Source organism: Bolinopsis microptera, chromosome 1 (assembly GCF_026151205.1).
Source record: "Bolinopsis microptera isolate Bmic1 chromosome 1, MBARI_Bmic_1.0, whole genome shotgun sequence".
NCBI classification, from domain to species: domain Eukaryota; kingdom Metazoa; phylum Ctenophora; class Tentaculata; order Lobata; family Bolinopsidae; genus Bolinopsis; species Bolinopsis microptera.
The window spans coordinates 10,000,893-10,026,714 of NC_087072.1; the positions used below are offsets into that span (position 1 = coordinate 10,000,893).

General features: G+C 37.4%; 2 protein-coding genes across 3 annotated transcripts; both read right to left on the bottom strand.

Moving 5' to 3' along the window:
* Positions 1-170: 170 nt before the first annotated feature.
* Positions 171-23,277, bottom strand: LOC134812221 (nucleolar protein 56-like). Of its 2 annotated transcripts, XM_063819488.1 has the most exons (14): positions 23,186-23,277; positions 22,930-23,044; positions 22,626-22,788; positions 22,213-22,404; positions 21,850-21,943; positions 21,571-21,664; positions 21,317-21,468; positions 2,892-2,992; positions 2,514-2,662; positions 2,214-2,323; positions 1,643-1,817; positions 1,435-1,512; positions 1,054-1,218; positions 171-759 (listed from the first exon to the last, which is right to left on the bottom strand). In XM_063819488.1, exons 1-14 carry the CDS (start codon positions 23,273-23,275, stop codon positions 542-544), a joined length of 1,896 nt encoding a protein of 631 aa, XP_063675558.1. In that variant the 5' UTR covers positions 23,276-23,277; the 3' UTR covers positions 171-541. The 2 variants fall into 2 exon arrangements, with proteins under 2 accessions (XP_063675558.1, XP_063675566.1); XM_063819496.1 differs by lacking the exon at positions 1,435-1,512.
* A 138-nt stretch (positions 23,278-23,415) lies between these two features.
* LOC134816702 (small ribosomal subunit protein eS12-like) lies at positions 23,416-23,930 on the bottom strand. Its single transcript, XM_063825666.1, has one exon. The coding sequence runs from the start codon at positions 23,869-23,871 to the stop codon at positions 23,461-23,463; it is 411 nt and encodes a 136-aa protein (XP_063681736.1). The 5' UTR covers positions 23,872-23,930; the 3' UTR covers positions 23,416-23,460.
* Between the last annotated feature and the right edge of the window lie 1,892 nt (positions 23,931-25,822).

Sequence of the window (25,822 nt, forward strand, 5' to 3'; positions counted from 1 at the left end):
CAAGATTACCATGATATTTGACTCTTAAATAAATTCAACTTCTGGCACCGCTCTTAGTTTTGCAACGTCACGAATTGACAGAAAATTTTTATTTATGGTTGCAAACATGGATTTTTCTTTAAAACGGCCCTATCTATTATTTAACCATCAGCCAATAAAAACAAGAGGTCTGAATATCTGTAAAAGAAATAAATTAAGTGGTTTAAATAACTTCAATGCCAAAATTCAATCGTTTTAAAAGATCTTGTCACTGTCAGCTGAAATCTTGAGGATAAAATGTTAAAATTCACGCATCTTTTTGAGAATACAGACCCTACTAAAAACCAATAAAAACTATACCACATTATCTGTGCATATATTTTACTGATGAGACATGATCGACGAACCGTCCCTTGAAAAACAAGGCTCGAATTTTCATACATTTAGTCTTCTCATTGCAATGTAATCCAAGATTGGGCTCGCCTTGACCTGAAACTTGCTCGCGGCCTGTCCGCTTTTATCCTCCAAAACAGATCAAATCAAAAGTATTCACATTTTTATTTTAAGCGACGGACTTCTTTCTCTTTTTCCTCTTCTCAGTTGCTGGCGTTACTGCAGCCACTGGTTCGGGTGCGGGCGTGGCGGCTTTCTTTTTCTTCTTCTTTTCGGTTGCAGGGGTTTTAGGAGCCTCCTCAACAACAGGTTCAGCAACAACAGGTTCATCTACTTCAGCTGGTGCGATGGACTTCTTCTTTTTCTTCTTCTTTGCACTGACTGGTTCTGAAACATTTAAAACTTAAAATCTCACCGGAGTTTCTACTATAGGGTACTATAACTGGAAAAATGATCTAGCTACAAAAATAATTGGCAGAGGATGAAAATATCAATGATCGTGAATAAGAATGATTTCTGTAGGTGTACCAAAACATAGACACCTTGTACACATTGTGTGGACAAGGGTGAAAGTTGTGGTGTAATCAATGTTGCAAGGGTTTTTAACGAAACACCATCGGTATCAAGTCCTTATGACTTGCAATATAATAAACAAGATCACCTAAAGGTGTTAGTAATAACCTGGTGCTGGGACTTCTGCTACAGGTGCGGGGACTTCTGCTACAGGTGCTGGGACTTCTGCTACAGCTACTGCTGCACTCTTCCTTTTCTTCTTCTTCTTGGCTGGTTCTTCTGCTGCTTCAACAACTGGCTCGGCGGCTTCAACCACTGGTGCTGCTTCTACGACTGATAAAGAAATTTATTCATAATCTTAACTCATTAATCCGGCAGTTCAATGAGGATTGATTATGTAATAACGTATAATCATTGTTCCTCCCAAGTCAATGGTTATCGCCAGGGTTCGTACTCAAATATTAAGTGTTCCTGGTTTTCTGGTCATTTCCCCCCCAATTTTTTGGTTTTCCTAGTTGAGTACGAACCCTGGTTATCGCAGTCTCTTACCAGGAATAATCACTGGCTCAGGGGCCTCAACCGGAACCACTGGTTCCGCGGCTTCGACCGCTGGTGCCTCTTCAACGGCTGATAATATTCAATTCTAATCCCAATTTAATAATTAGGAATTTCAATGACGGTTGAGCATTCGTGACAATCTCTACGAAAGGTGATGGAAATGGTTCGTTCCAAGTCGATGATTTTAAAATTATCTTACCAAGGGCGGGCTCGGCTGCAGCTTTTGACTTCCTTTTCTTCTTTTTCTTGGACGGTTCCTCTGATTCCATAGGCGTTTCTTCGGTCGTTTCTGCAGACACTTCTTCGATCTTTCGCTTCTTCTCCGATTCAGTTGGTGTCGTTTCCAACACTTGCATAGCTTCCGTCATGGCTTCCTGGTAGAGGAATAGTATCGATAAGATTTCAGGAGGTCGGGAATAATTTGGTATGTGCAAAATATTAAGTTAATGTTTTCATGGAAAAGTATGGAAAGGAAACAAAGCATTTACTACCCTGCTTGTCTGTAAAAAAGATGAAATTTGAGACAAACTAAACGGTTTCCAGATCTGAGCGCGAGCGGCTCCCCAAAATTAAGATTACAATATAAAGGTTTCTCCTTACTCTTCAAAGGAGCAAAAGGGTAACATAAAATCAATAAATGTTTTTGCCATGAAACGGACCAAACTGATCCTAACTCATATTTAGGGTAACATAAATATTCGTATTAGAAATAATATGCTAGATCAAATTAGACGACAACGGGCTAAATAAAATACGGGTTTAACACGTACCTCCATAACATCAAGATTTTTCCTGGGCAGATCACCGGTCTCGTAGAACTTCAGCCTCTCCTCGACCTGTTCCTGGAGTTTTACTCCGAACACGTTGTTGCTAACATTCTCTGTAGAGAAGATTTCAAAGTTAAAGTTAAGTTCCATATTAACGCAAGTGCCGGTAGAATAAGTTGGTAAGAAGACGACACAACGTACTGGTCATGGTGGTTATGATTCCAGTATTAAATTTCAATATGTTTATGCGACTAATCATTCAACACTGTCGAGCGATGCTTTGAGCACTGGTTTGCTACAAACCTGAGAAACAATCGATCCTGGAAGCGATGGAACATTTGTTAGCCAAGTATCGTGAGATTCGACCCTTGTTCTTAGCTTTAGCACGTCCAATGTAACTGGAGTGGAAGAGGAGGCCGTATTTGGGCGTGTTACCACGTGTCTTCAGTGCCCTGAAATTGTGTTTAAACTGAAGTAAACCTTTTTTATGTAGAGCCGTGAAAATGTTGAAGGAATTTAAAATGAAGTGAAGTGTACCAAAACATAGACACCTTGTACACATTGAGTGGACAAGGGTGAAAGTTGTGGTGTAATCAATGTTGCAAGGGTTTTTAACGAAACACCATTGGTATCAAGTCCTTATGACTTGCATATAACTTAGAAACAAGGTAGGTTACTTACCGGAAGAGAGCTTTCTCAGCTCCGAGGATCTGAACGGTGGAGGCTGGGTATTTAGCAAGGTTCGTGAGACTGCCAGCATGTGCTATCAGCCTGGCTCCTACCTGTAATATTGTCAGGCGTTAGAATCGTTTGTTTATTCATTTCCCTTTTGGGAAAAACATTTTCCTTATCGTATGTTTCACTTTAGTCTCTTGTTCAAACTTTACTTTTTTCCTTTTTACTTTTCTTAAATTTCTTATCTTTACTCTTTTTGACTTCTATTCATATCTTCGTATCTTTCTGTTTGTTTTATCTTTTATTTTCCCAATATTTACATATATGAAGAACTACGATATTTGTATATAAGTAAGTGTATGGGTCACATATATACAGCATGAGAGTAAGCCCTGCCATCTTGAACGGACAAGAACTAAGGTAGTGAAGAATACGTTGGAAACAATCGAATACGAGGTGCCATTTTAAAATCACTCTAAACGGTGTGTCTAATGTAATACTTTAATTAGAACACCTGGGGGTTAAGATGAGAAACAAAATTATCCCGGAATGGCTATTGTTGAATGTTCAGTTGACATCGGCGAGTTTTATTATGTATTCCGTTCTTGTAGTAGATAAAGTAGCGACGATTTGCAGAAAGGGTAGATAAGATAGGGTAAAATCGAAATAGAGGTCCTACTAAATAAAGGTAAAAAACTTACACTGGACAATAGAGGAGGGTGTCTCCTTCATAACAACGAAAAGAATACCCCAGGGAATATAGGCAGAGGAGGTACAAAATCATAGTGTAAATGTAAAAGTGTAAGATGAAATAGTAAGTAGGTGGGTAATAAAGAAAGTAGATATGATTAAGGATAAGGATACGATAAGATTAGAATTATGTAAGTATATACGATAGGTAGGACCAAATTCTAACATCCATTTAGCTCAGAATGAATACGGTAAAGTGTAGCGTGGGGAGGAAAGAAAGGAGGATGATAATGGGAGATGAAGACACATATACAAAGTCAAGCAGCAGTTCGGATAGTGAAATAGAGACTGACTATCGTATGTTCAATTTTTGTCTCTTGTTTATTTATTTTTATTTATATCTTTACATTTGTTTTATCTTTTGTTTTTTCCCATATTTGACGAAATATAGATAAGAAGATTTGAAGACAGTAGTTGGAGATTATTGACATAATATCCTCAATTCAAAATGTTCACTTTGTTGGAAAGATTAATTAATATATTGTTATTTTTGTCCAGAAACGTTACTACTATCATAATCATGATAATGATAAACTTTGAGATTAAGATAGAAATATCATATTAACAGCCAAAATGAAATAACACTGCATGATAACAATAAGGAGAAATGTTGGAAAAGTATTCCTACGAGGAAATGGAGGAAAAATCGCGCAAACGAATTTCACACTTTTCCCAAAAACTAGAGATCTTTGACGTTGAAAATACGAAAACGGTCAGCACTCCAGCAGCTTTGGAAGATTCGTACTGGTAAGTGCAGAGGCTTTATCAAAAGTTAACGATGTCAAATTGTAATATTATGAAATCATAATAATATGGTGATCACCATATTACTCTCTGCCGGGATACCCTCGACAAGAGGTTCGAATTGGAATTAACTCCAAAAGAAATAAAAAGTTGTACTGAGGTTTCAAACGTCCATGAAGTAATGGGCTTAGTGTTTGATGGATGAAGGAGAGAATAAGCATTGTACGGAAGATTCCCCGAGTTATTCACCAATCACCATATCTGCACTGGTTTAGTCAAGTCAATCCTTTGCCGACATTGCAGAAGAAAGGTATAATTTTAGATGATTAATATTTAAAAATTGATCTAATCGACCATTTGCACTAGTTACCGTGCAGTGTAGACTGGCAGGAGTGAGGTATTATACCTCAAGATTTTAGTGTTGACGTCTAAAAAGGAGAAATCTTGCTTATCTCGTTGGAGTTCTCAGTCCCGTCAACGATAAAATCCAAAAACGATCATCACAAAATCAGGATATCAATATTTGATAGGGTATAAATAGATCGACAGCTTATTGTTATCGTTAGGTTATTTAAATATTACTGAGGTGGTCGTTCGTCTTACACGCTGTTTTGAGTGTAACTCTTATAGATCGGTTAATTGTATTGGTGTTTTATTTTACTGTATTTCTTTTAAGTCTTTCAATTGTGGTATTGTAAAACTTTGATACCCCTCTTTGATTTGTATATATTTCAACCATATTTCCGTAGAATGTCAGCCATTAAAGTCATCTTAGAGAGGCGTAGTAAAAGAACTGGGAAGCCCTATTTGTAAGTTTTTATAAGTTGAAATTATGTAACTATATGTTAGCACTTTGCCATGTTAATAGTAACAGCTCGAGATTGTTAATAGAGATCCGTTAGTTTATTCCACTAAACAGGATCTATTCTTATCAATATTTTCCTTTACACAGCCACCTGGAGTTAGAGAACGGCAAAAAGTGCTTATGCTTTGACGACAAACTCATAAGCAAACTTCAGAAATTAGTAAGTTAATTTATTAACATGTGAATTAGTTTATTGTTTGATTGGTATAAATTTACATGTGTGGCATTTAACCTTTGAATACAACTAAATAGTTACATGTGCGGTATTAGAGTGTAAATATTGTCATTTTTCAGGCGCGATATGAGTCACTGGGGGATGTACTGGAACTGAACAGTAGATGAATCCATAAATTTGGAACATGGGTACATCGCAGTATTGGCCGTATTTGAGTGCTTGGAAGGCTCAGTTCGGTTTTCTAAGATGGATATAGCCGCAAGCTATGCCTAGGAGCCATCAAAAGTCGCATAAAATTACCCATGGAATGACCAGAAATGAACGAAAATGAACATTCTTCTCAAAGTGCTCCGAATGGTTTAAAATAGGTCGGAAAGTGTTAACATTGGTCCTAGGACCACTCAAACCAAGTTTGGGAATCACTGCATGTCTAGAACCGATGTTACCTATGTTCCAAAATGTTCCAATTTTGGGACAATAATCCTCCTGAGAATCCAGATTTTTGGAACATGGGCACATCGAAGTATTGGCTGTATTTAAGTGCTGGGAAGCCTCAATTCGGTTTTCTAAGATGGATATAGGTAAAAACTAGGCCTAAGAGCCATCAAAACTCAAATAACATTACCCAGGTTCATGTAATGAACGAAAATGAACAAAATTGAACATTGTCCTAAAAATGCTCAGAACGGTTTAAAATTGGTCGGAAAGTGTTTATATTGGTCCTGCAACCACTCAAACCAAGTTTGGGAATCACTGCATGTCTAGAACCGATGTTACCTATGTTCCAAAATGTTCCAATTTTGGGACAATAATCCTCCTGAGAATCCAGATTTTTGGAACATGGGCACATCGAAGTATTGGCTGTATTTAAGTGCTGGGAAGCCTCAATTCGGTTTTCTAAGATGGATATAGGTAAAAACTAGGCCTAAGAGCCGTCAAAACTCAAATAACATTACCCAGGTTCATGGAATGAACGAAAATGAACAAAAATTAATATTGTCCTAAAAATGCTCAGAACGGTTTAAAATTGGTCGGAAAGTGTGGGCACATCGAAGTATTGGCTGTATTTAAGTGCTGGGAAGCCTCAATTCGGTTTTCTAAGATGGATATAGGTAAAAACTAGGCCTAAGAGCCGTCAAAACTCAAATAACATTACCCAGGTTCATGGAATGAACGAAAATGAACAAAAATTAATATTGTCCTAAAAATGCTCAGAACGGTTTAAAATTGGTCGGAAAGTGTTAACATTGGTCCTAGGACCACTCAAACCAAGTTTGGGAATCACTGCAAGTCTAGAACCGATGTTACCTATGTTCCAAAATGTTCCAATTTTGGGACAATAATCCTCCTGAGAATCCAGATTTTTGGAACATGGGCACATCGAAATATTGGCTGTATTTAAGTGCTGGGAGGCCTCAATTCGGTTTTCTAAGATGGATATAGGTAAAGACTAGGCCTAAGAGCCATCAAAACTCAAATAACATTACCCAGGTTCATGGAATGAACGAAAATGAACAAAAATGAATATTGTCCTAAAAATGCTCAGAACGGTTTAAAATTGGTCGGAAAGTGTTTATATTGGTCCTATGACCACTCAAACCAAGTTTGGGAATCACTGCATGTCTAGAACCGATGTTACCTATGTTCCAAAATGTTCCAATTTTGGGACAATAATCCTCCTGAGAATCCAGATTTTTGGAACATGGGCACATCGAAGTATTGGCTGTATTTAAGTGCTGGGAAGCCTCAATTCGGTTTTCTAAGATGGATATAGGTAAAGACTAGGCCTAAGAGCCATCAAAACTCAAATAACATTACCCAGGTTCATGGAATGAACGAAAATGAACAAAAAATGAATATTGTCCTAAAAATGCTCAGAACGGTTTAAAATTGGTCGGAAAGTGTTTATATTGGTCCTAGGACCACTCAAACCAAGTTTGGGAATCACTGCATGTCTAGAACCGATGTTAGCTATGTTCCAAAATGTTCCAATTTTGGGACAATAATCCTCCTGAGAATCCAGATTTTTGGAACGTGGGCACATCGAAGTATTGGCTGTATTTAAGTGCTGGGAAGCATTTATATCAAAATATTGGAGGATTATTAAAACAAAAATATTTGCCCAATAAAATAATTTCTGTTTAATTGTACATAATTCTGAATGCAACTTTAAGACCCTGTTGGACGAAAATATTGACTCTTTGCCACCATTTTTTAACCATTCTGAGTGCTTTGAGGAAAATTTTCATGTTCGTTGTTCATTCCATAAACTTGGGTAATATTATTCGACTTTTGATGGCTCCTCTATAAGGCCTAGTTTTTTTATATCCATCTTAGAAAACCGAATTGAGGCTTCCCAGCACTTCGATGTCCCCATGTTCCAAAAATCTGGATGCTCAGGAGGATTATTGTGACAACATTGGTAACATCGGGTCTAGACATGAAGTGATTCCCAAACTTTCCGACCAATTTTAAACCGTTCTGAGCATTTTTAGGACAATATTCATTTTTTGTTCATTTTCGTTCATTCCATGAACCTGGGTAATGTTATTTGAGTTTTGATGGCTCTTAGGCTTAGTCTTTACCTATATCCATCTTAGAAAACCGAATTGAGGCTTCCCAGCACTTAAATACAGCCAATACTTCGATGTGCCCATGTTCCAAAAATCTGGATTCTCAGGAGGATTATTGTCCCAAAATTGGAACATTTTGGAACATAGGTAACATCGGTTCTAGACATGCAGTGATTCCCAAACTTGGTTTGAGTGGTCATAGGACCAATATAAACACTTTCCGACCAATTTTAAACCGTTCTGAGCATTTTTAGGACAATATTCATTTTTGTTCATTTTCGTTCATTCCATGAACCTGCACTGGGTAATGTTATTTGAGTTTTGATGGCTCTTAGGCCTAGTTTTTACCTATATCCATCTTAGAAAACCGAATTGAGGCTTCCCAGCACTTAAATACAGCCAATACTTCGATGTGCCCATGTTCCAAAAATCTGGATTCCCAGGAGGATTATTGTCCCAAAATTGGAACATTTTGGAACATAGGTCACATCGGTTCTAGACATGCAGTGATTCCCAAACTTGGTTTGAGTGGTCATAGGACCAATATAAACACTTTCCGACCAATTTTAAACCGTTCTGAGCATTTTTAGGACAATATTCATTTTTGTTCATTTTCGTTCATTCCATGAACCTGGGTAATGTTATTTGAGTTTTGATGGCTCTTAGGCCTAGTCTTTACCTATATCCATCTTAGAAAACCGAATTGAGGCTTCCCAGCACTTAAATACAGCCAATACTTCGATGTGCCCATGTTCCAAAAATCTGGATTCTCAGGAGGATTATTGTCCCAAAATTGGAACATTTTGGAACATAGGTAACATCGGTTCTAGACATGCAGTGATTCCCAAACTTGGTTTGAGTGGTCATAGGACCAATATAAACACTTTCCGACCAATTTTAAACCGTTCTGAGCATTTTTAGGACAATATTCATTTTTGTTCATTTTCGTTCATTCCATGAACCTGGGTAATGTTATTTGAGTTTTGATGGCTCTTAGGCCTAGTTTTTACCTATATCCATCATTTACAATTATTTTTGGCACTATTTAGAGCTTATTAGGGCAAATAAATGCATGGGACACTTTTGGGACAATTTTGGGACATGTTCCAAAAATGTTCCAAAAATGTTCCAAAAATCTGGATTCATCAACTCGAACTGAAGATGAACCCGAATCCGCCCTACCCCGACCTGGTGGTGGTAAGTTTGACTAGTAACATCTTATTAAATATTTTCAGTTGTTTTAATTGAATGAAATTTCTTCAAAACATATATGAACAACTCCATCTGTATAGTCATAGATCTATAATTTAAATTATAAGTTATTATCTTTAACAGGGGGTGGTGACAGCGTCGGACCAGTCGTGGGCCGGTGAGACCCAGCGGAACGGTCGAGTGGTTTTCGAAAGCGGCCGGTGAATTTCATTTTTACTTTATAACATTTTTATAATATAAATGTAAGCAGTGATTTTTAGAGTTATGTTAATATATGGTAGTATGAATAATACTTTAATTAGAACACCTGGGGGTTAAGATGAGAAACAAATTTATCTCGGAATGGCTATTGTTGAATGTTCAGTTGACATTGGCGAGTTTTATTATGTATTCCGTTCTTGTAGTAGATAAAGTAGCGACGATTTGCAGAAAGGGTAGATAAGATAGGGTAAAATCGAAATAGAGGTCCTACTAAATAAAGGTAAAAAACTTACACTGGACAATAGAGGAGGGTGTCTCCTTTATAACAACGAAAAGAATACCCCAGGGAATATAGGCAGAGGAGGTACAAAATCATAGTATAAATGTAAAAGTGTAAGATGAAATAGTAAGTAGGTGGGTAATAAAGAAAGTAGATATGATTAAGGATAAGGATACGATAAGATTAGAATTATGTAAGTATATACGATAGGTAGGACCAAATTCTAACATCCATTTAGCTCAGAATGAATACGGTAAAGTGTAGCGTGGGGAGGAAAGAAAGAAGGATGATAATGGGAGATGAAGACACATATACAAAGTCAAGCAGCAGTTCGAATAGTGAAATAGAGACTGATGGAGCGGAGGAAAGAGATTTGTTGAAGACGGAGGAGAGAGGGAACAAGGAAAGGAAAGAAGTATCCAGCACAAGAGATGATGAAGCCAAGAACAAGATCGGAAGATTAAAAGAGCGACCATATATTCATTGCAAGAAAGACGCGGACACAATAAGAAGATTGCAGGGGGAAGTGGATAGATTAAAGGGAGAGATAAGACAGCAGAGGAGACAAAGGATGAAAGGAAAAAGGAATTTGATGATAGAGGTGACAAACAGAGGGAGAAAGATAAAGGAGATAAAGGATGATTTAGCAGCAGAGAAATGGCGGACGGAAACTACGGATGAGATGTGGTTACGCTGGGGAAAGCATAGGGAAATACGCAATAGACTGAATCAAGGAAGGATATCGGAGGGACGATAAATAGGAGGAGTGACAAGAGTGTAAGCAGTCGACACTTGCTTCCCGGTTCGAAGTTTATTTGCATTTAATTAAGGGTTTGGACAATGGAAACGAGCGTGATAATAAAGGGTAAACAAAATTAAACTATGAAACAACACAATGAATAATTCGACAACCTCTACTTCAAATCCTAATTAACCAGACTCGTATCGCCCAAAAACGCCCAGCGATCTAGCGCTGCAACCTAAAACACGGATAGCACGGTCAACTCGCCTTGACCGTGCCTAATCTAGGTGCCCTGAAACAACCACTGTTGGTTCTTCCTCTTGCTCTGATCTAGACGCCCTGAATCAACCATTGTCGATTCTAAACCTCTAACGACACGTTCCATCCGTGCTCACCAGGCCCCAACCATAACTGGTCCTGGTCCCTTATAATATACTGCGATTTATCAGGTGGTACTTACTTTCCAGCAATGAAATCTTGATAGAGTGTAGAGAGTGAATGAAATTATTGACATTGTAAGAAAAATTAATATATTGAGTGACTATGTGGGATTATCATCCCACAGGGGCGGTAAAAAGATACGAAACATACCTGAAGCGGATGTCAATCACGAGGAGCTGGGGAGCAGGTCACTTCATCAGATTGGAGGAGGAGAGCTGGAGACGGGGAAGGGCGAAGGAGGACTCGGCGGGAGTTAACGGAAGCACTCCGTAAAGTCAGAGATAAACGTAAAGGAGGAGGAGAAGAAGGGGTAACTAAAGATACTCTAATGACATCTACGTGCACATCCGACAGGAGAGGAGAAAGTCAAGTGAGCGGGACATTTTATAGAGGATAGAGGGACAATTTGTAGAGGATAGAGGGAGAAGTGATTTAATTTAAATCAGGATGGACTTCAAAAATGTTTATTATTTAGTAGGGTTGGGGACACGGCATTAAAATATGATAAACGGAATGGTCCGGGCTAGTGTAGTTTAATGTAACGAGCCGTGATTTTGAGTGTTAGGTTAAAGTTTAAGGCAAGATATAATAGGGTTCTAAAAAATATTTATTTTGAAAGAGTTGTGTAAGCAGTGATTTTTAGAGTTATGTTAATATATGGCTTACATAAACATATATGTTTATGTAAGCCATATATTAACATAACTCTAAAAATCAATCAACGATATATCGTTGTTTTATTTATATCTAGAGACTATCCAAATAGAACATGAATCATCAAATTAAATAAATGTACTTTTAAATATAATACAAGTTACGTGATTAGATAAGTCATGCGACGGGTGAAGCTGGTTACATGGAACTGCTGCACCAATCGAACAGCTTCATCTTTAACCGCACATTCATAGACACCAACTATCAAAATTGAGCTGGGTAAGCAGACTAGTGTACTAGTGACATTAATTTTACTGATTCTACTTTCTCTTCGACTAAAATAGTGCTAGATACCTTAGCTATGCTCCTACTGGAGGTACTGGCCGTTTCAACACATCCATGAGTAAAACGTAAGGATCTCATATTATTTGTAATTTAGCAGTTTTGAAAGTATTTAACACTGTAATCTCAACTTCTCATAAGAGACTGAACAATTTACTGATACGTCGAACTTTGAACGGGCTGGGGATGCTGAAAACCAGCTGCAAATGTAATATAGGAGATGGTGTTGATCAAATACCGTTACCGAAGAGAATGTGTCTATTAATTCTCAAATCTCAGAGATATGATAGTACTATAAGTGAGAATTCATTTTTATTTAAAGATCATAATATTATAGGTACATTGGCCGGTATTTCTAGCATCAACATTCAACCCGGTCAGCCGACATGTCATTATGATAAGGGCGGCAATACAATAAAACTAACTTTATAACAGGGATATGGTACGTGCGCGCTTGCATTACTAACGCAATTAGTAACTTTAAGGCCACTGCAGGGAGGGATTACAACTTTGCGCCAGGAGGAAGGAGACAGCTTTCATGGGGAGAGTTACAAGGAATGTTTGTGGGGCTAAGATACCACAAAGGGCTAAAACGGAACAAATCATCTCATGTCCCGCCGACGCTGTAAAGAGAGTTTCGGTTGGTGAAATGATTTTCTTAATATTTTATAAACTTACAATCTTAATTCATGTTTCTTCTCCACTGACAACTCAGACGACTGATTCTGAAGTAATATGAGGCGGAATTTCAATTAAAATAGTTTAACTGTTATTCCTATTACCTGACAGGAAGATGGTGAAGGTTGTGAACCACCGGGTGGCCATTCCCGACAATATAGAAGCTGATAACCGCCACCTGCTCGGACGAGTGAATTTCCTTGCGAGGAAGCAGTTTCAGTTGGGGTGAGATATCAAATAATTCTCATTATTATTACTAGAGTTCTACTTTGCGACCACAGAAATCAAATAAGTCCCCTAATTATCGTCGCTCTTTTTGATTTTACGAGTTGATGCTATGCTTACAAATACAAGTATTGAAATTAAAATTTAATCACCCTCAGGGACGGTGAGTTCCTCACGGAGGAACAAATACTTGAGATCGTGGTAGCGGCAAGGCGTGCCACCAGCACGAAGAGGTACAGGGAGAGAAAGAAGGAATCCGCAACAACCAGCTGCAAATGTAATATAGGAGATGGTGTTGATCAAATACCGTTACCGAAGAAGAATGTGTCTATTAATTCTCAAATCTCAGAGATAAGATAGTACTATAAGTGAGTATTCATTTTTATTTAAAGATCACAATATTATAGGTACATTGGCCGGTATTTCTAGCATCAACATTCAACCCGGTCAGCCGACATGTCATCATGATAAGGGCGGCAATATAATAAAACTAACTTTATAACAGGGATATGGTACGTGCGCGCTCAAAATGTGATCCTAGATTCTGCCTACAGCGACGACTTGCTCAACAGTAAGTCCACCGCGCCAGCTCAATAAGTAGACCCAACAGAGCTCTTGTGCGAGGTCTGTTTTAATTCTACGTTTTGGATCTGAGGTGCTGCAAAACATAATACGATAAGTAACGTATTATAAATATTTATTAAATTCGAGTTAAGCATTCCACTTTCAATTTTATTCTTCCTAACGACTACAATTCATAAGTATCACCAGATCTTGGTGATGATCCCAACTTAGCCATGTCCGGAACACTAAATTCCCAAGAAAGATATCTTCCCCACTTGTAGCGAAGATGTTTTGGAAAATGGACGAACAAACGATCGTTTGTAAAAATGGAGTATATTCTATCGATGAACTGAAAACTAAACTTAATGTAAAAAGTTTAGACACAAATTAATTACGTTATTATAGTCGTTGATTACTGTAATAATTTCTGTACTGTAAAAAAGGTTGCCGATGCTGTCAAGAAAGCCACTTAGGAGCAGGCAGCAGCGATTTCTGAGCTAAAAGAGCGTGTGAACACGCTTAAAATACAGCTAAATACAAAAGATTCTCTTCTTCTGCGGTTAGGAGTGTGTCAAACAATCTAATTTATGAGTTCATGAATAGAAATGTGCAGAGACTCTATCAATAAAGGGGTTTGTGTGTGCTGTATTAACATTAGAAGACATCATGTGTATTTGCAATTGATATTCAGGGCAGATTAAGGAGCAAAACATCTATAAATAATAGCACTAGTCTAGGGGAGCGATGCACAGTATTACAAACCACTTGCTCACTATTGTTAAGGGTTATCATTGAAAGTAGTAAGTACGGACATATTAGTCGGACAAAGTACGGACATATTATCGTAGTCCACATGAAGTAATATAAGGAAAATCAGAGACGGATAGCAGTTCTGAAGGGTCGATGGAGACAGATGGTGCAGAAGAAAGATACTAGGAACGGAGAAGGACGAGGAAATAAAGGAAAGACCCTATATACACGGACCTAGAGATAACGAAGAGAAGACCGTGGAAAGATTGCAGAAGAAAACAAAATCATTGACAAAGATAATCGAAAGACAAAAGAAGCGAAGTTAAACAGCAATGGATATCCTCCCTGAAGAATTCAAGGATTCCACCCTAACGCCATCAAGATATATAGGATAAAAATGCACAAGTAAATCATCATAAGAACATGATCGGGATAATTGATAGTTTTAGAGTCGACTCTTAAGATGCGACCAAAGTTTTGGTCGGAAGTATTTGTGTGCCCAAAGGTTCTTACCAGGTCGTCGAGCAGTAACGTAACAGAAATCATGAATGAAGTTGCAGCGAAAATGGATGCGTAACGAAGCAATGAGTGATCGGTAATTAAAACAGATTTAAGAATTTATTTATGTTGTCATACTTATTTAACTTTTGTTCTCAGGACTTTTTGAGAACTAAGGCACTTTCCTAAGGTTAGAAGTAAGCTCGAAAAAGAGTTGAAGCGAAGAAGGAGCCTGACAAGGTAGTTAGAAGTGACCCTAGTTACAATTCAAATTAGTGTAAACTGTATGAAGAAGCATATAAATCAGCTTACTTCCTGGAAGTGGCCATCTAGACCTGATAATCTAAAATATCTTGATGCTGATGTCATATCTCAGATCAAGAGACCAGAAGTCAATGTTTTCAACAGCTAGATGTTAATGCTGCTGATAATAAAATCTGGATTAATCGAATAAATTGTCTCCATTTTTAGACTAAACGAGATAGCTTCAAATCACAATTATCCGGAACTTAAATTTGTGTGGATGATACTTTGATCGGAACGGCGCCAGGAAGCTACAAGTTCCAATATTTCACTAGACAATAAAGTGGTAGCAGTGTTCAAACAATATTAATAAATATAATGGAATTATGATAACTAACACGATCGAATTTCGTGAGTCAGGTTGGAGATGCTAGAGAAACTGGGAAAGGGAGGATGTGGGGAGGCAGAGGACTTCAGGGCTCAAGGAACGCATCAAGGACATGTACCCGCTAGGAAATGAAAAAGGAAGAAGAGTGGAGAGCTAGTGGGCAAATGTAAAGTTTTGCTGGCACTCAAATACAGCGACACACCTCGCTGTTATATCAGACACGCTTCTGATAAGTCATACGACCAAATTGTTACACGAAGAGAAGGATCGGCAAAGCCTCCTCCTGCTTAACTCACGAGAAAGCACCTGGACCAGATAACGTATCCTCTGACGGCTGACCTCTCCTGGCCACAGCTTAATACCTTTTTCTATGACCTGGATAGCCTGCGCTTATTTGAAATAACATGACATAGTTGTGCTTGTGGTTTGATAGTGGCATCATTCTATTAGTCACTGTTGCATTGTGCCAACTGACTTGTTTATATTTACTTTCAATAACAACCACGGCCCGGTTACAAATTGCACAATGATAACGATAATTTTATTTCATTCTCGATGGGTCTCGTTGTTTTAAGGATCAGGGCGCACCTTTGTTTTCACTAAATTAACCAGTTGATCGAACTAGAACCCTGGTTAAGTTACAAATCAGTTGAACCAGCTAGCTTTAATTCTCTTTTGGTACTTGAATATGATGTTGCTAGTGACCGCTATACTAACCATGTATATTTGATATAAGCCTAACATGTACAATTTGTAGCTACAATGTATGCAGTATCTGTAATCTGTGTTACTGTGTATTGCTGTGTTGTTGCAAGATTAAGAGATACGATATTTTGTAATCAGATGAGTAGCTATTTTGGGTGGGTTCGTCTCTCAATAGGTACCATTCCATTTCTAATATTTCACTGATCCAATTCCTAGCATAGGTACAGTGTACACCATTATATGAAACACCTTTTTGGGCTCTACTTATATAAATCTTTGCTCTACGCATACTGGTGATCAATGGATCAGATATCTGAGATACCAGAAGATAATGAGGGGCCGGGTAGAAAAAGCAAATCTGAAGAACAGCGTGAAGGTTATTTGATGCTGGTCATAAAGAGCTCGTGGTATACGGTTGCTCTGATTTTGCTACTGTTTGGTGGAACGGTTATGTTCATGGGGATTGAAGGGAACCACGAGGAGTTGGTGTCGTATAAACTTCTGGAGGAACAGCTGCATTTCAATGAGACTCTCCGAGCAGTGAGTTGACATATTTGTTAACAGATTTGCTAAAGACTATATTGTGAGGAGTGGATGTTATGTATATCAATATGTTGCACAAAGTCATCATTTAACACTTACATGCACATTGCTCAGTTGCCTTATCCTAAAGTAGTCACGTCACAGAACTTGGTAGAAAACTAACCAAAATGTGTAGAAAATTAAAAAATGCGCCAAAATCTAACTTAACAGACTGCTGCGTTTATATTTTTTACCCCTTTTTCTTCAGTGGATGAAAGGTGACACGCCTCGAGCAGTGGCTCTTAAAAAACACATAGGTCTCACTGATACACTTTCTGAGGATGACTATTCCAAAATTATAGACAAACAGATGGACAAAAATGTTACATTCTTTACTAAAGTTTACGGAGCAAGCTGTTCGTATGCCAAGTGGAACCTTACTGCCTGGAATGCCAAGTCCAATGGAGATGCATTTTTGTACGCTGTCAGCATTATGTCCACCGTGGGTATGAAAATTATTCGAAAAATTCATGAACAATTCGACTAACTAGTAGTCTAGTAACTAGTAGACATTTGTTCGCTGTTCAATCAGCAGTGGATTGATCTTAAAGCCATGATTAACTCAGTCTAGTTGGGATTCTTGATATGACAATTTCCTTTGACAGGTTGGGGTGTTTACTATCCACCAAACAACACACTGAGAATTGTAACACTCGTGTACTTATTATTTGGGATTCCTCTCTTCGCAGCTCTTATTGGTATTTATGATTTTTGACTTGTGACGAGTGTTTAATGAACTTGACGGTTACATTTGTAATATGTATAATGCATATCAAAAGAATCTATTTTGAATGAACATTAGGCTGTATATCATATCCTATTCTATCAAATATATCCATTGCTTTTTGGTGTAATAATCGCCGTTCTTGGGATTGTTTGATGTTTAACAGATCTTGATACTAAAAATAAGGTCACATCTCCCGATTTTTGGACTGGTTCGAGACGTTTCTACTTCGGAGAAAATGGATTCAGAAATATTTTGGAAATGGTAATTCTATTGCGGTTCTACAAGTTGCTTTCGTATTCTTCATCATCATTCTTTACGGTAAGAAAACAAAGCTTAGTTGAGTGATTGGGTGCTCTTACTCCATATTTTAAAAGTCATGCTATTTTTAGGTCTTAAAACTTTATTAAAAGAGGGATAGAACTACTGGATTGTAAAGTGAATTTTTTTTGTTTTTATTCAGAATTATGAGCAAATACCGTATCTTGTCGTTGAACCATATTTGAATACCTTCCTAAATAACTTAAGGAAATAAGAGCACAACTATTTATCAGGTGTAATGTGTGACTTTATGGTGGAACTTGAACGAGACTCTGTCCTGGAGAAAGCTCTCTTCGACACAGGAGCAAACATGGAGTGGTCCTTCCTAATATCCCTTTACTACACTGTACAGACAGCCACTACTATTGGGTTTGGAGACATTTACGTGCACAGCCCTGGTCATGCTCTGCTGAACATAGCACCAGTCATTTCTACGATGGTCACTGCGCTTTGTATTGCGCTATTCGCCAAGTTACTCGGGAAGATACAGGAAGGTATGGAAAATTCAGTAGGAAAGAAGACTGACAAAGTGGCAGCATTACATTTGGGGGTGATGGGAGTCAACCGAACGGCAACAGAGTTGAATAATGAAGAGGAAATCAAACAGGAAAATATTGAAGAAGTTGAAATATGAATTTTTAAAATTTAGAATATTGGGATCAGTTTTCTTGTTACTTTTTCATTGCTTAATTAGCTTTCATAAGCAAGATATTTAAATACATATATGTATTCCGCTTTCCGAGCGTATAAATATTATATATTACATATTATATATAGTCAACACCGCCTATTACTGTGTTGAAGTTCAGCTGTTATTGCCTTAGAACATCATCATGGATAACAACCGTCTAAAACAGTCGCAAGATTAAAACCTTACACTTGCAGAGTACTGTTGTCAAAATCGACAGGAAAAACGCTGCAGCGTTCCAAAAAGCTGGTTAGAATTCACAATATCGATTTTAACAATCAATATAAGGGATATTAACTGTCCAGATTATTAGACATTAAATTAAATTCAGTTCCAATGTTGTTGTAGGTACGCGCTAAATAATCGAGCGCTCAATGAGTCACTGCTCACGGAGCTCGAGCAACGCGTTATTTTGTTCAGACACTAAATCATTTACCTTATGATTGTCTAATGGTAATTTTTTCTTTTAGTGGCCATCTTACTGTATTTTTGATGCAATCGGCATGTGATTCAGGATACAAACTCACGTTTTTATTTGTTTTTTGTTCCTTACTTCAAGCCAATATCTGTCAACAAGATATTTATGAAACGTATTGTAGACTACTAGACTACTAGACATATAAACCACAGGAATACGCAGACACGCAAACTCGAATCCTACATCGACCTAAGGTCACAAGACAGATTCGTAAAATATGTAATGTATATTACATGTATGGAGAACGTAAAACTAAACCAACAAAACAAGCTGAAACTGAAGAAGTTGTTGCGAACCAACATTTACTTTTGTGAGGAGACAAGTAAATTCATCACAGAATAAGACTAAACAGAGTAATAGTGCCACCAGGGACAGTTTTATCTATGTGCTCCTTTAGCACGCCAATAATTTAATAGCATGGTGAGGAAGGTTGTAACATAATTTCTGTTAATTCTTATCTATTATCATATATCATATATTGCATCGTTAACTGAATGGGTAAAAATCGGAAAGACTGAAATATGATAAACATCAGCCAAGAATATGAAAGTACCGTAGAACTAGAGGTAGAAGTAAACCCAAAGAACCCTAACGATAAAAAACGGATTTATGTCGAGTTACTCAGCCGTAGATTTTTATCATGGCCCTAGAATATCATTCCAAATTTGATTTCTAAAAAGATTTGTTTTTTTACTAGTAGTGCAATTGATCCTCAAAATCGACTATTCAACCCGGCCAACTTCTCACAACAGGGCATAGATTACATTTAGAGCTAGAAATAATGAGCTAACGTCCCCGATAAGAAAACCAATAGAATAATGAAACAGTCTCAGTGCGCAGTTCACTGTTGCAAGTAGTTCTGCTAATCGAAGTAACTCTAATTATTGATATAATAAAATACTCGCTCAATGTTTTAAACATTTTATTCGAATAAAATTAATATCTTAATGGATAAACTTCACGTGATATACAAACTTATCATCTAGCTAGAACAGGACATAACGGATTTTTCACCGGGAAACTAATTAAGACTAATTAATAAAGTATACAAAATATTTATCTGATTTTCAGCACGTCAAATGATGGTTTATTAAAACTACGGAACTATAATTTCATCTCAGCCCGATAGTTTTACTGCCTGTTAATATGTGAAGATGAATCAAGAATCCCATTCATGAAGCTCCGCTGTGGAAGGGATTTATCTTATGCTCCCACCCTTCCATCGCATTGCGTCCTAATATATATATTGCCATTAATATTATGTATTTAAATAAGTATTAAATAAGTAGGGTAAATAACCATAAACATATAAGTATTTTCAGATACTGTTTCAAAAAGGGATCAAAGTTCAGAGACAACACTAACCCAGCTGGCAATGATATAAACCCTTAAATAGTACCCTCATAGCGCTGCGTATGCAGGTAGCAGTAGGTCCCAAAATATTCATTGAGAAAGCTCGAAGATAACGGAGATTGGATCACGTACTAACCAGATAATATCCCGAAATTCACTGGAAATATCAGACTAAAATTTCATTGTAATGCCGAAAGAGGCCATGCCTGTTTGCTCATGGGTCAAGCAACTGCGTTCTCGGTATGTGCGTGGATCAGGTAACTTGGCCGGTAACCCCGTTCACCATCTGTGCCTGGATTAAACAACTCAGCCCAGCTCATGAGCTCATCGTAAGTGAGCCATGCTAAAATTTGTATTATATAATATAATTTATATAGTTCCTCTCCATCAGTTTGGAATGGACTTTTGTTGTCACTAATTTATTGATAATCGTTCTTCTTAATACATTACATTTGATTTCCGAGAAAAAACGTCTCCTCTACTATATCTCAATGAGTGAGGAAGCTACGTTCACCTTTAAGGCTTACGCCTAGTGGAGCTCCCGTAGATGCATCTAGTGATTACTCTTTCATTTCATCTTTATGTCAGACTCTACTAATCAACTTGGAGGCTGGAGTTATGTTCTTATATGAAATGTTTTGGGGCTCTATACAGTTCTGTGAAGATCCCCATATCGACAGACAGGGTGGGAGAGAGAAAGTGGTGCATCTTTCATCTTGTCAAAAGTGCTTATGATATTGACTGCTAATTAGTTTCTTAGGCTGCTGCCTCTTTTAATCTTAGCATTTCCTTAAATTTTACAGGATCACTTAAGACAATAAAGAGGAAAGGTTCTGAACTAATATGGTGATGTATTATTAAAATCCAAGACTAGCAAACTGGGAGTTTGTAGAGTAGTGTATAGCGTACAATAATGAACGACATAAGTACTGGATGACTGATTTTTCCTCAGCCATCGTAACTTCGTCCCAAGGCACAATAATCTTTGTGCGACGTTGGAACCGTCCAAACTATTTAATTTCTTATTTATTATCACTTAAAGAAACTCCAACAACCCAACCTCTGAGAGTTACTTTCACTTCAACCTCAAGAACAGTGAGAGGAAGGGGACGAGGAAGAAATACACCCCAACCCAAATTAGGAATTCATCTTTTATTATCATATTATAACACTGGTTAAATAAGGTTTTAAGAATATGATAAAGTGTAAGTAAAAACAAGTAAATTGTTATTTATAAAAAGATCTTTGCTCTGACCTGGTTGCCGATGAGGGCAGTAAGATTTGGAGCACATTGATTCATTTTCTCTCCGAGGTAAGTACTTAGTTTGGACCTGTACTCGTTAAGAGCTATGATACGAGTCGTGAAACTCTGGATGTTGATCAAATCTATTGGTGAGATGTCCATTCCTGAGATATTTCAATGTTAGGACAAAATTTTATGTCAGACATCAAATTAGATTAGTTACGTAATGCAACGACCTGATCAGTTAAAATAGTAATTCCACGAACCCATGCTGATTTTGGCACTCTCTACTACGGCCCTTGCTTTAGCACTGTCCATAATAATATCCTCCAACTTTACCACACTCTCTTCCGACAATTCCTGGGTATCGCTAGCGTTAGAACATCAAACGTTACGTAACAAAAAGTCTTAGTTTAAATTACTTGTCACGATCACAGCTACGGGCGGTAATAAACATTTGTTCTAAAAAGTATCGTTCTACACATTCAAAGCTCTCCAAAAGCGAACTTTCGACTGAAGAGAGGTTTCAATTGCTGAGTGCTTACCTTGCGGGACTTGATGAGACTGACTACTTTAGCGTACATGACGTTATCAGGAACTATCTTTATGAGTTCTGGATAATGGTAGGAATACCATTCTCTGAAGTATGTTAATTATGTTAATTATGTTATTTATACAGTTAAGTGTACAGTCTAGTGGTCATGTTGTTGGATCAAGATTTGAATTGCTTAACATGAAATTTATTGAAATTGCTAAGAATCCTTAAATTGGATAGATTTAAGGAAATTCTCTTCACATTCAAAGCGCAGCTCCAAAAAATCGTTTGAGTTAGAGCACACAATTTTATGGATATGCTCTCGTATGTTGTAACCTAATTCCAGATTAGTATATTATGAGAAGAAACCAACCTAAGCCTCATGCTGAATGTATTGATGTCCTTGTCGATCTGGTCCAGTAGAGCAATACTCTGGATGATCATGTTGTCTACTCTGTGTACGTTAAACTTGACCTTGCACCGACTGTAACTGTGACCGAGACCAAGCTGTGCTTTCTCACAGTTCTTGGCGGATAGACCCTCCACAAACTTTGCGAAATGGAATCTGAAGACGGGGTTGTAAAAATTGAGATTTAAAAACATGGATGATTTTATTTGAAATTAGTCAGCAGCTAAAACAGGACTTGAATAATAAATTATAGCACATTATTAGGGAACGACATTTTCATAGTTACTTATAGGTCAGAAAAATTGTATCGTATTTTGATCTTTAAAAGAGACTAAGTTTGTTGAACTAAATTAATACAACCCATCATGTAGGTGTACCTGATTCCACGCATGATTTCAGCTGTGACGCCCCCGAAGTCGCATTCAATATCTAGGTCCTCAGTAATTGAACCTGCGATCCTGCTGTCGGTTACACCCAGCTTACCCGCCTTCTTGGGCAACATCGTCTCCAGAAAGTTCTTTAGGTCGTCGTGTACAACTCCTTAAGTTTTTAGAAGTTTCAGGTTTGTACTTAATTTGGATTGCGAAACAAAAGTTACATCAATTTGTCTTTTTGGTGGACATAGAATATCGAGACACCACAAATTCATCCAAAGTGACGTTAAATTAATTGAGTTTATACCTTCAGAAATGGAGTTGATATTTTCCAGGGCGTTTGCTCCAGATTTGAAAGGTAGGAAAGACTCTAGTTTTACTACTTTACCAAACTTTGCCAAATCCAATACTGCTGCTTGAACCTGAAAATTGAAAATAATAAAACTTACTGCGTTTCCTTATAACTTTTATCAACATTACGATATAAAGTGTGATCATTTATCATGATACTTCAACCAACCAGTCCTAGCGTACTTTTAAAGAAAGCTGCTGTAATCTCAAACCTGGTCTAGTTGAGATCCAATGTCCTCCATGGCGATGTTTTTGAACAGTGCATATCCAGCTGCATGTTCGTAAAGAATGTATGCCGACATCCTACACTATGTTTTAGATTAATAGGAACACTTATTGTACAATTTTTCTATTAAGATTGATAGTAACAGTTTATTCGAATAACGGAGGCTGTAAACGGTACAAATTAGGAATTAACTTGACAATCAGTAAAACACGGTCGTTAAATAAGATTAAAAAGTCTGAAGTTCAATGTGATCGGATCAAATTAAGCCTCTGGGACGACGGTACGCTTGAAGTGGTCGTTGATGATGTCAAGTGCTTGACTTTCTGTTCCAAAAGCGTGGATAACAGCACAACTGCATCGTACCACCTTCCTTGCCTGACCCTCCTTATCAATCTTACACAAACCAGTCCACTCTCCCAGTTTCTTGGCGTCATCTATTTTGATGAGGTTAATGCCATGTTCTCGGCAGAGGGCTTCCACCAATTTCAGGATATTCTTCTCATCGGTACTCTCAGCCAGAACACACAGGAGAGCTTCGCGTTTGTCGAGCCTCTTGACACTTTCTCGGAGACCTCTGGTTACACCGTCAACGATGATAGCGTTCTTAAGCGTCTCTCTGAGAGCTTCCATCAGACTCATAGGCCCATCTCCAACAGCAGGTACTGCAGCCATTTCTCTACTGTTTTCCTTAATGGGACCTATGGGTGATGATTTTTAGGTCAACATCTATTATAACTACTAACCAGCATAACCGTGTTAGGCACAGCTATCAATGTTAAGAATAATATTCAACAAAGATTAAATCAAATAGAGATAAGTCAGATGTATTCATTCAATGATTGAATGTGCCAAACTAGTCAACAAACAAGAACATCCAACACACACATAATGTGCTGTGATTAACAGCCGCGAAGTGCAAACAATCAGATGATCTATCAAACTTTCTGAAAAGTCGTGCACGGACGCTCGATTCTAGATTCGCCTGTGACCATAACACATAGCGTACGTATGCATGTGCGCGGCGTCTTGGATCTTATCAATAATTTTTCAGGACTGCGAATACAAATTTTGATTTTAAATTATCTTAACGATGAAAAGAATATAACAACTATACTTAATTTCATATCATAAATAAAATTGACAAGCAATTTTTGATTGTAGGCAATATTATATTGTTTATTGTTCACTAAATGTTGATTAGATAAAGTTAAGAATGTAAACTTAACTTGACGAACGTTTTGTGTCCCTTTCTTTACATACACTAAACACTTTGATTGCCAATAATTTTAGACTGAGTAGTTTTAAGCACGTATTATTCATTACAAAATCATTCATTTGAAAGATCAATGCCAAACACTTGAATTTAAAATGTGCCGCGCACGCACACAACTTACTGGAATTCAATCACGATGAATAAAATTCTTAAAATCGAGCGTCGCGACGAATTCTAGCTAGTCTTCTAGAGCGATTCTCCGTGAGTCATCTGGAGCGATTCTCCGTAAGTCATCGTCTAATCTTTTAAAATAAACTGAATGCTCACATTTTACATTTCCGTAGTTTTTATATCACTCTGACAAACAGCAGTACCTTGGGTGATCCAAAACCCATAGGCCATGTCTTCCTGAAGGAAACTAATTACCAGTGTGACTTATTTTTGTAAATTTTCATAGTTCTGGGGTTTAATTGGTTAATAGCTGATAGGTAAATTTTGGTCACGTGTCTAAATAAGTATGCCACCAGAATCCATATCCATTCACCCCTATGTAAAACTTTGTTACATAGTTCCTAAGTGTTCGTATAGGGTTCAAAAGTGGCTCCGCTTCATTGAGGCCGTTGGTGTGGCCTGTGGGGTGTTATTGGAGGGCTTTATCATGTCAAGTTTTGCTACTGCATACATCTGATTCCAAATATCGGTAATTTTGAACAAGCATGTTAGTTATTATCGTGCTTTAAGATTGCTGTTGAGCACATAGATGCCACTGTTTGCCGTTTGGTAAGTCTCACTCCCTTTCTATTTGAGCTGTTTAGTTCACAGAAAAGCAGATATGGACTGCTTTAAAACTTTTATTTTGGAAAAAGTTTGTTTCAGTAACCATTGAGAACCAGTGGCCTTTTGTAACTGCATCTTCAACCTCAGTTTCATTTTGAAACGTCTAAGAGACTGGTATAGTAAATTATTTTGTTACGTAAACATTTTTATTAATATTTTGAAGGGTAGTAATTGTTTAGATCTTAAATTTATACGAAACTATTAATGCTTTTAATAGCTTGTTGGCAGGGTAGAATTTGTTAGGTGTGTTTCTGAAAAAAAAATGTCTGTTGGAAATTAAAGTTTTTGATGATCTCTACTATTCATTGTTATTAAAATGCTCATTGTAGCCAGTTATTTTAAAAGATTTTCATCATCATCATGCCTTTTGCTATTCTGGCATCCTCAGGTCACATGACCAAACCATCTGAGTCTACCTGCTCGTACTTAAATATCAACAGGGGAGATATTGGCCTGTTTGAGTTTACCAGTGTAGATACATGATAGTTTCATTTAATTTTCTGGTAAAGAAAATATGGTCATTTGTTCGTACTCATTTACAAAATAACGAATGTAGAATAAATAAACTGTGGA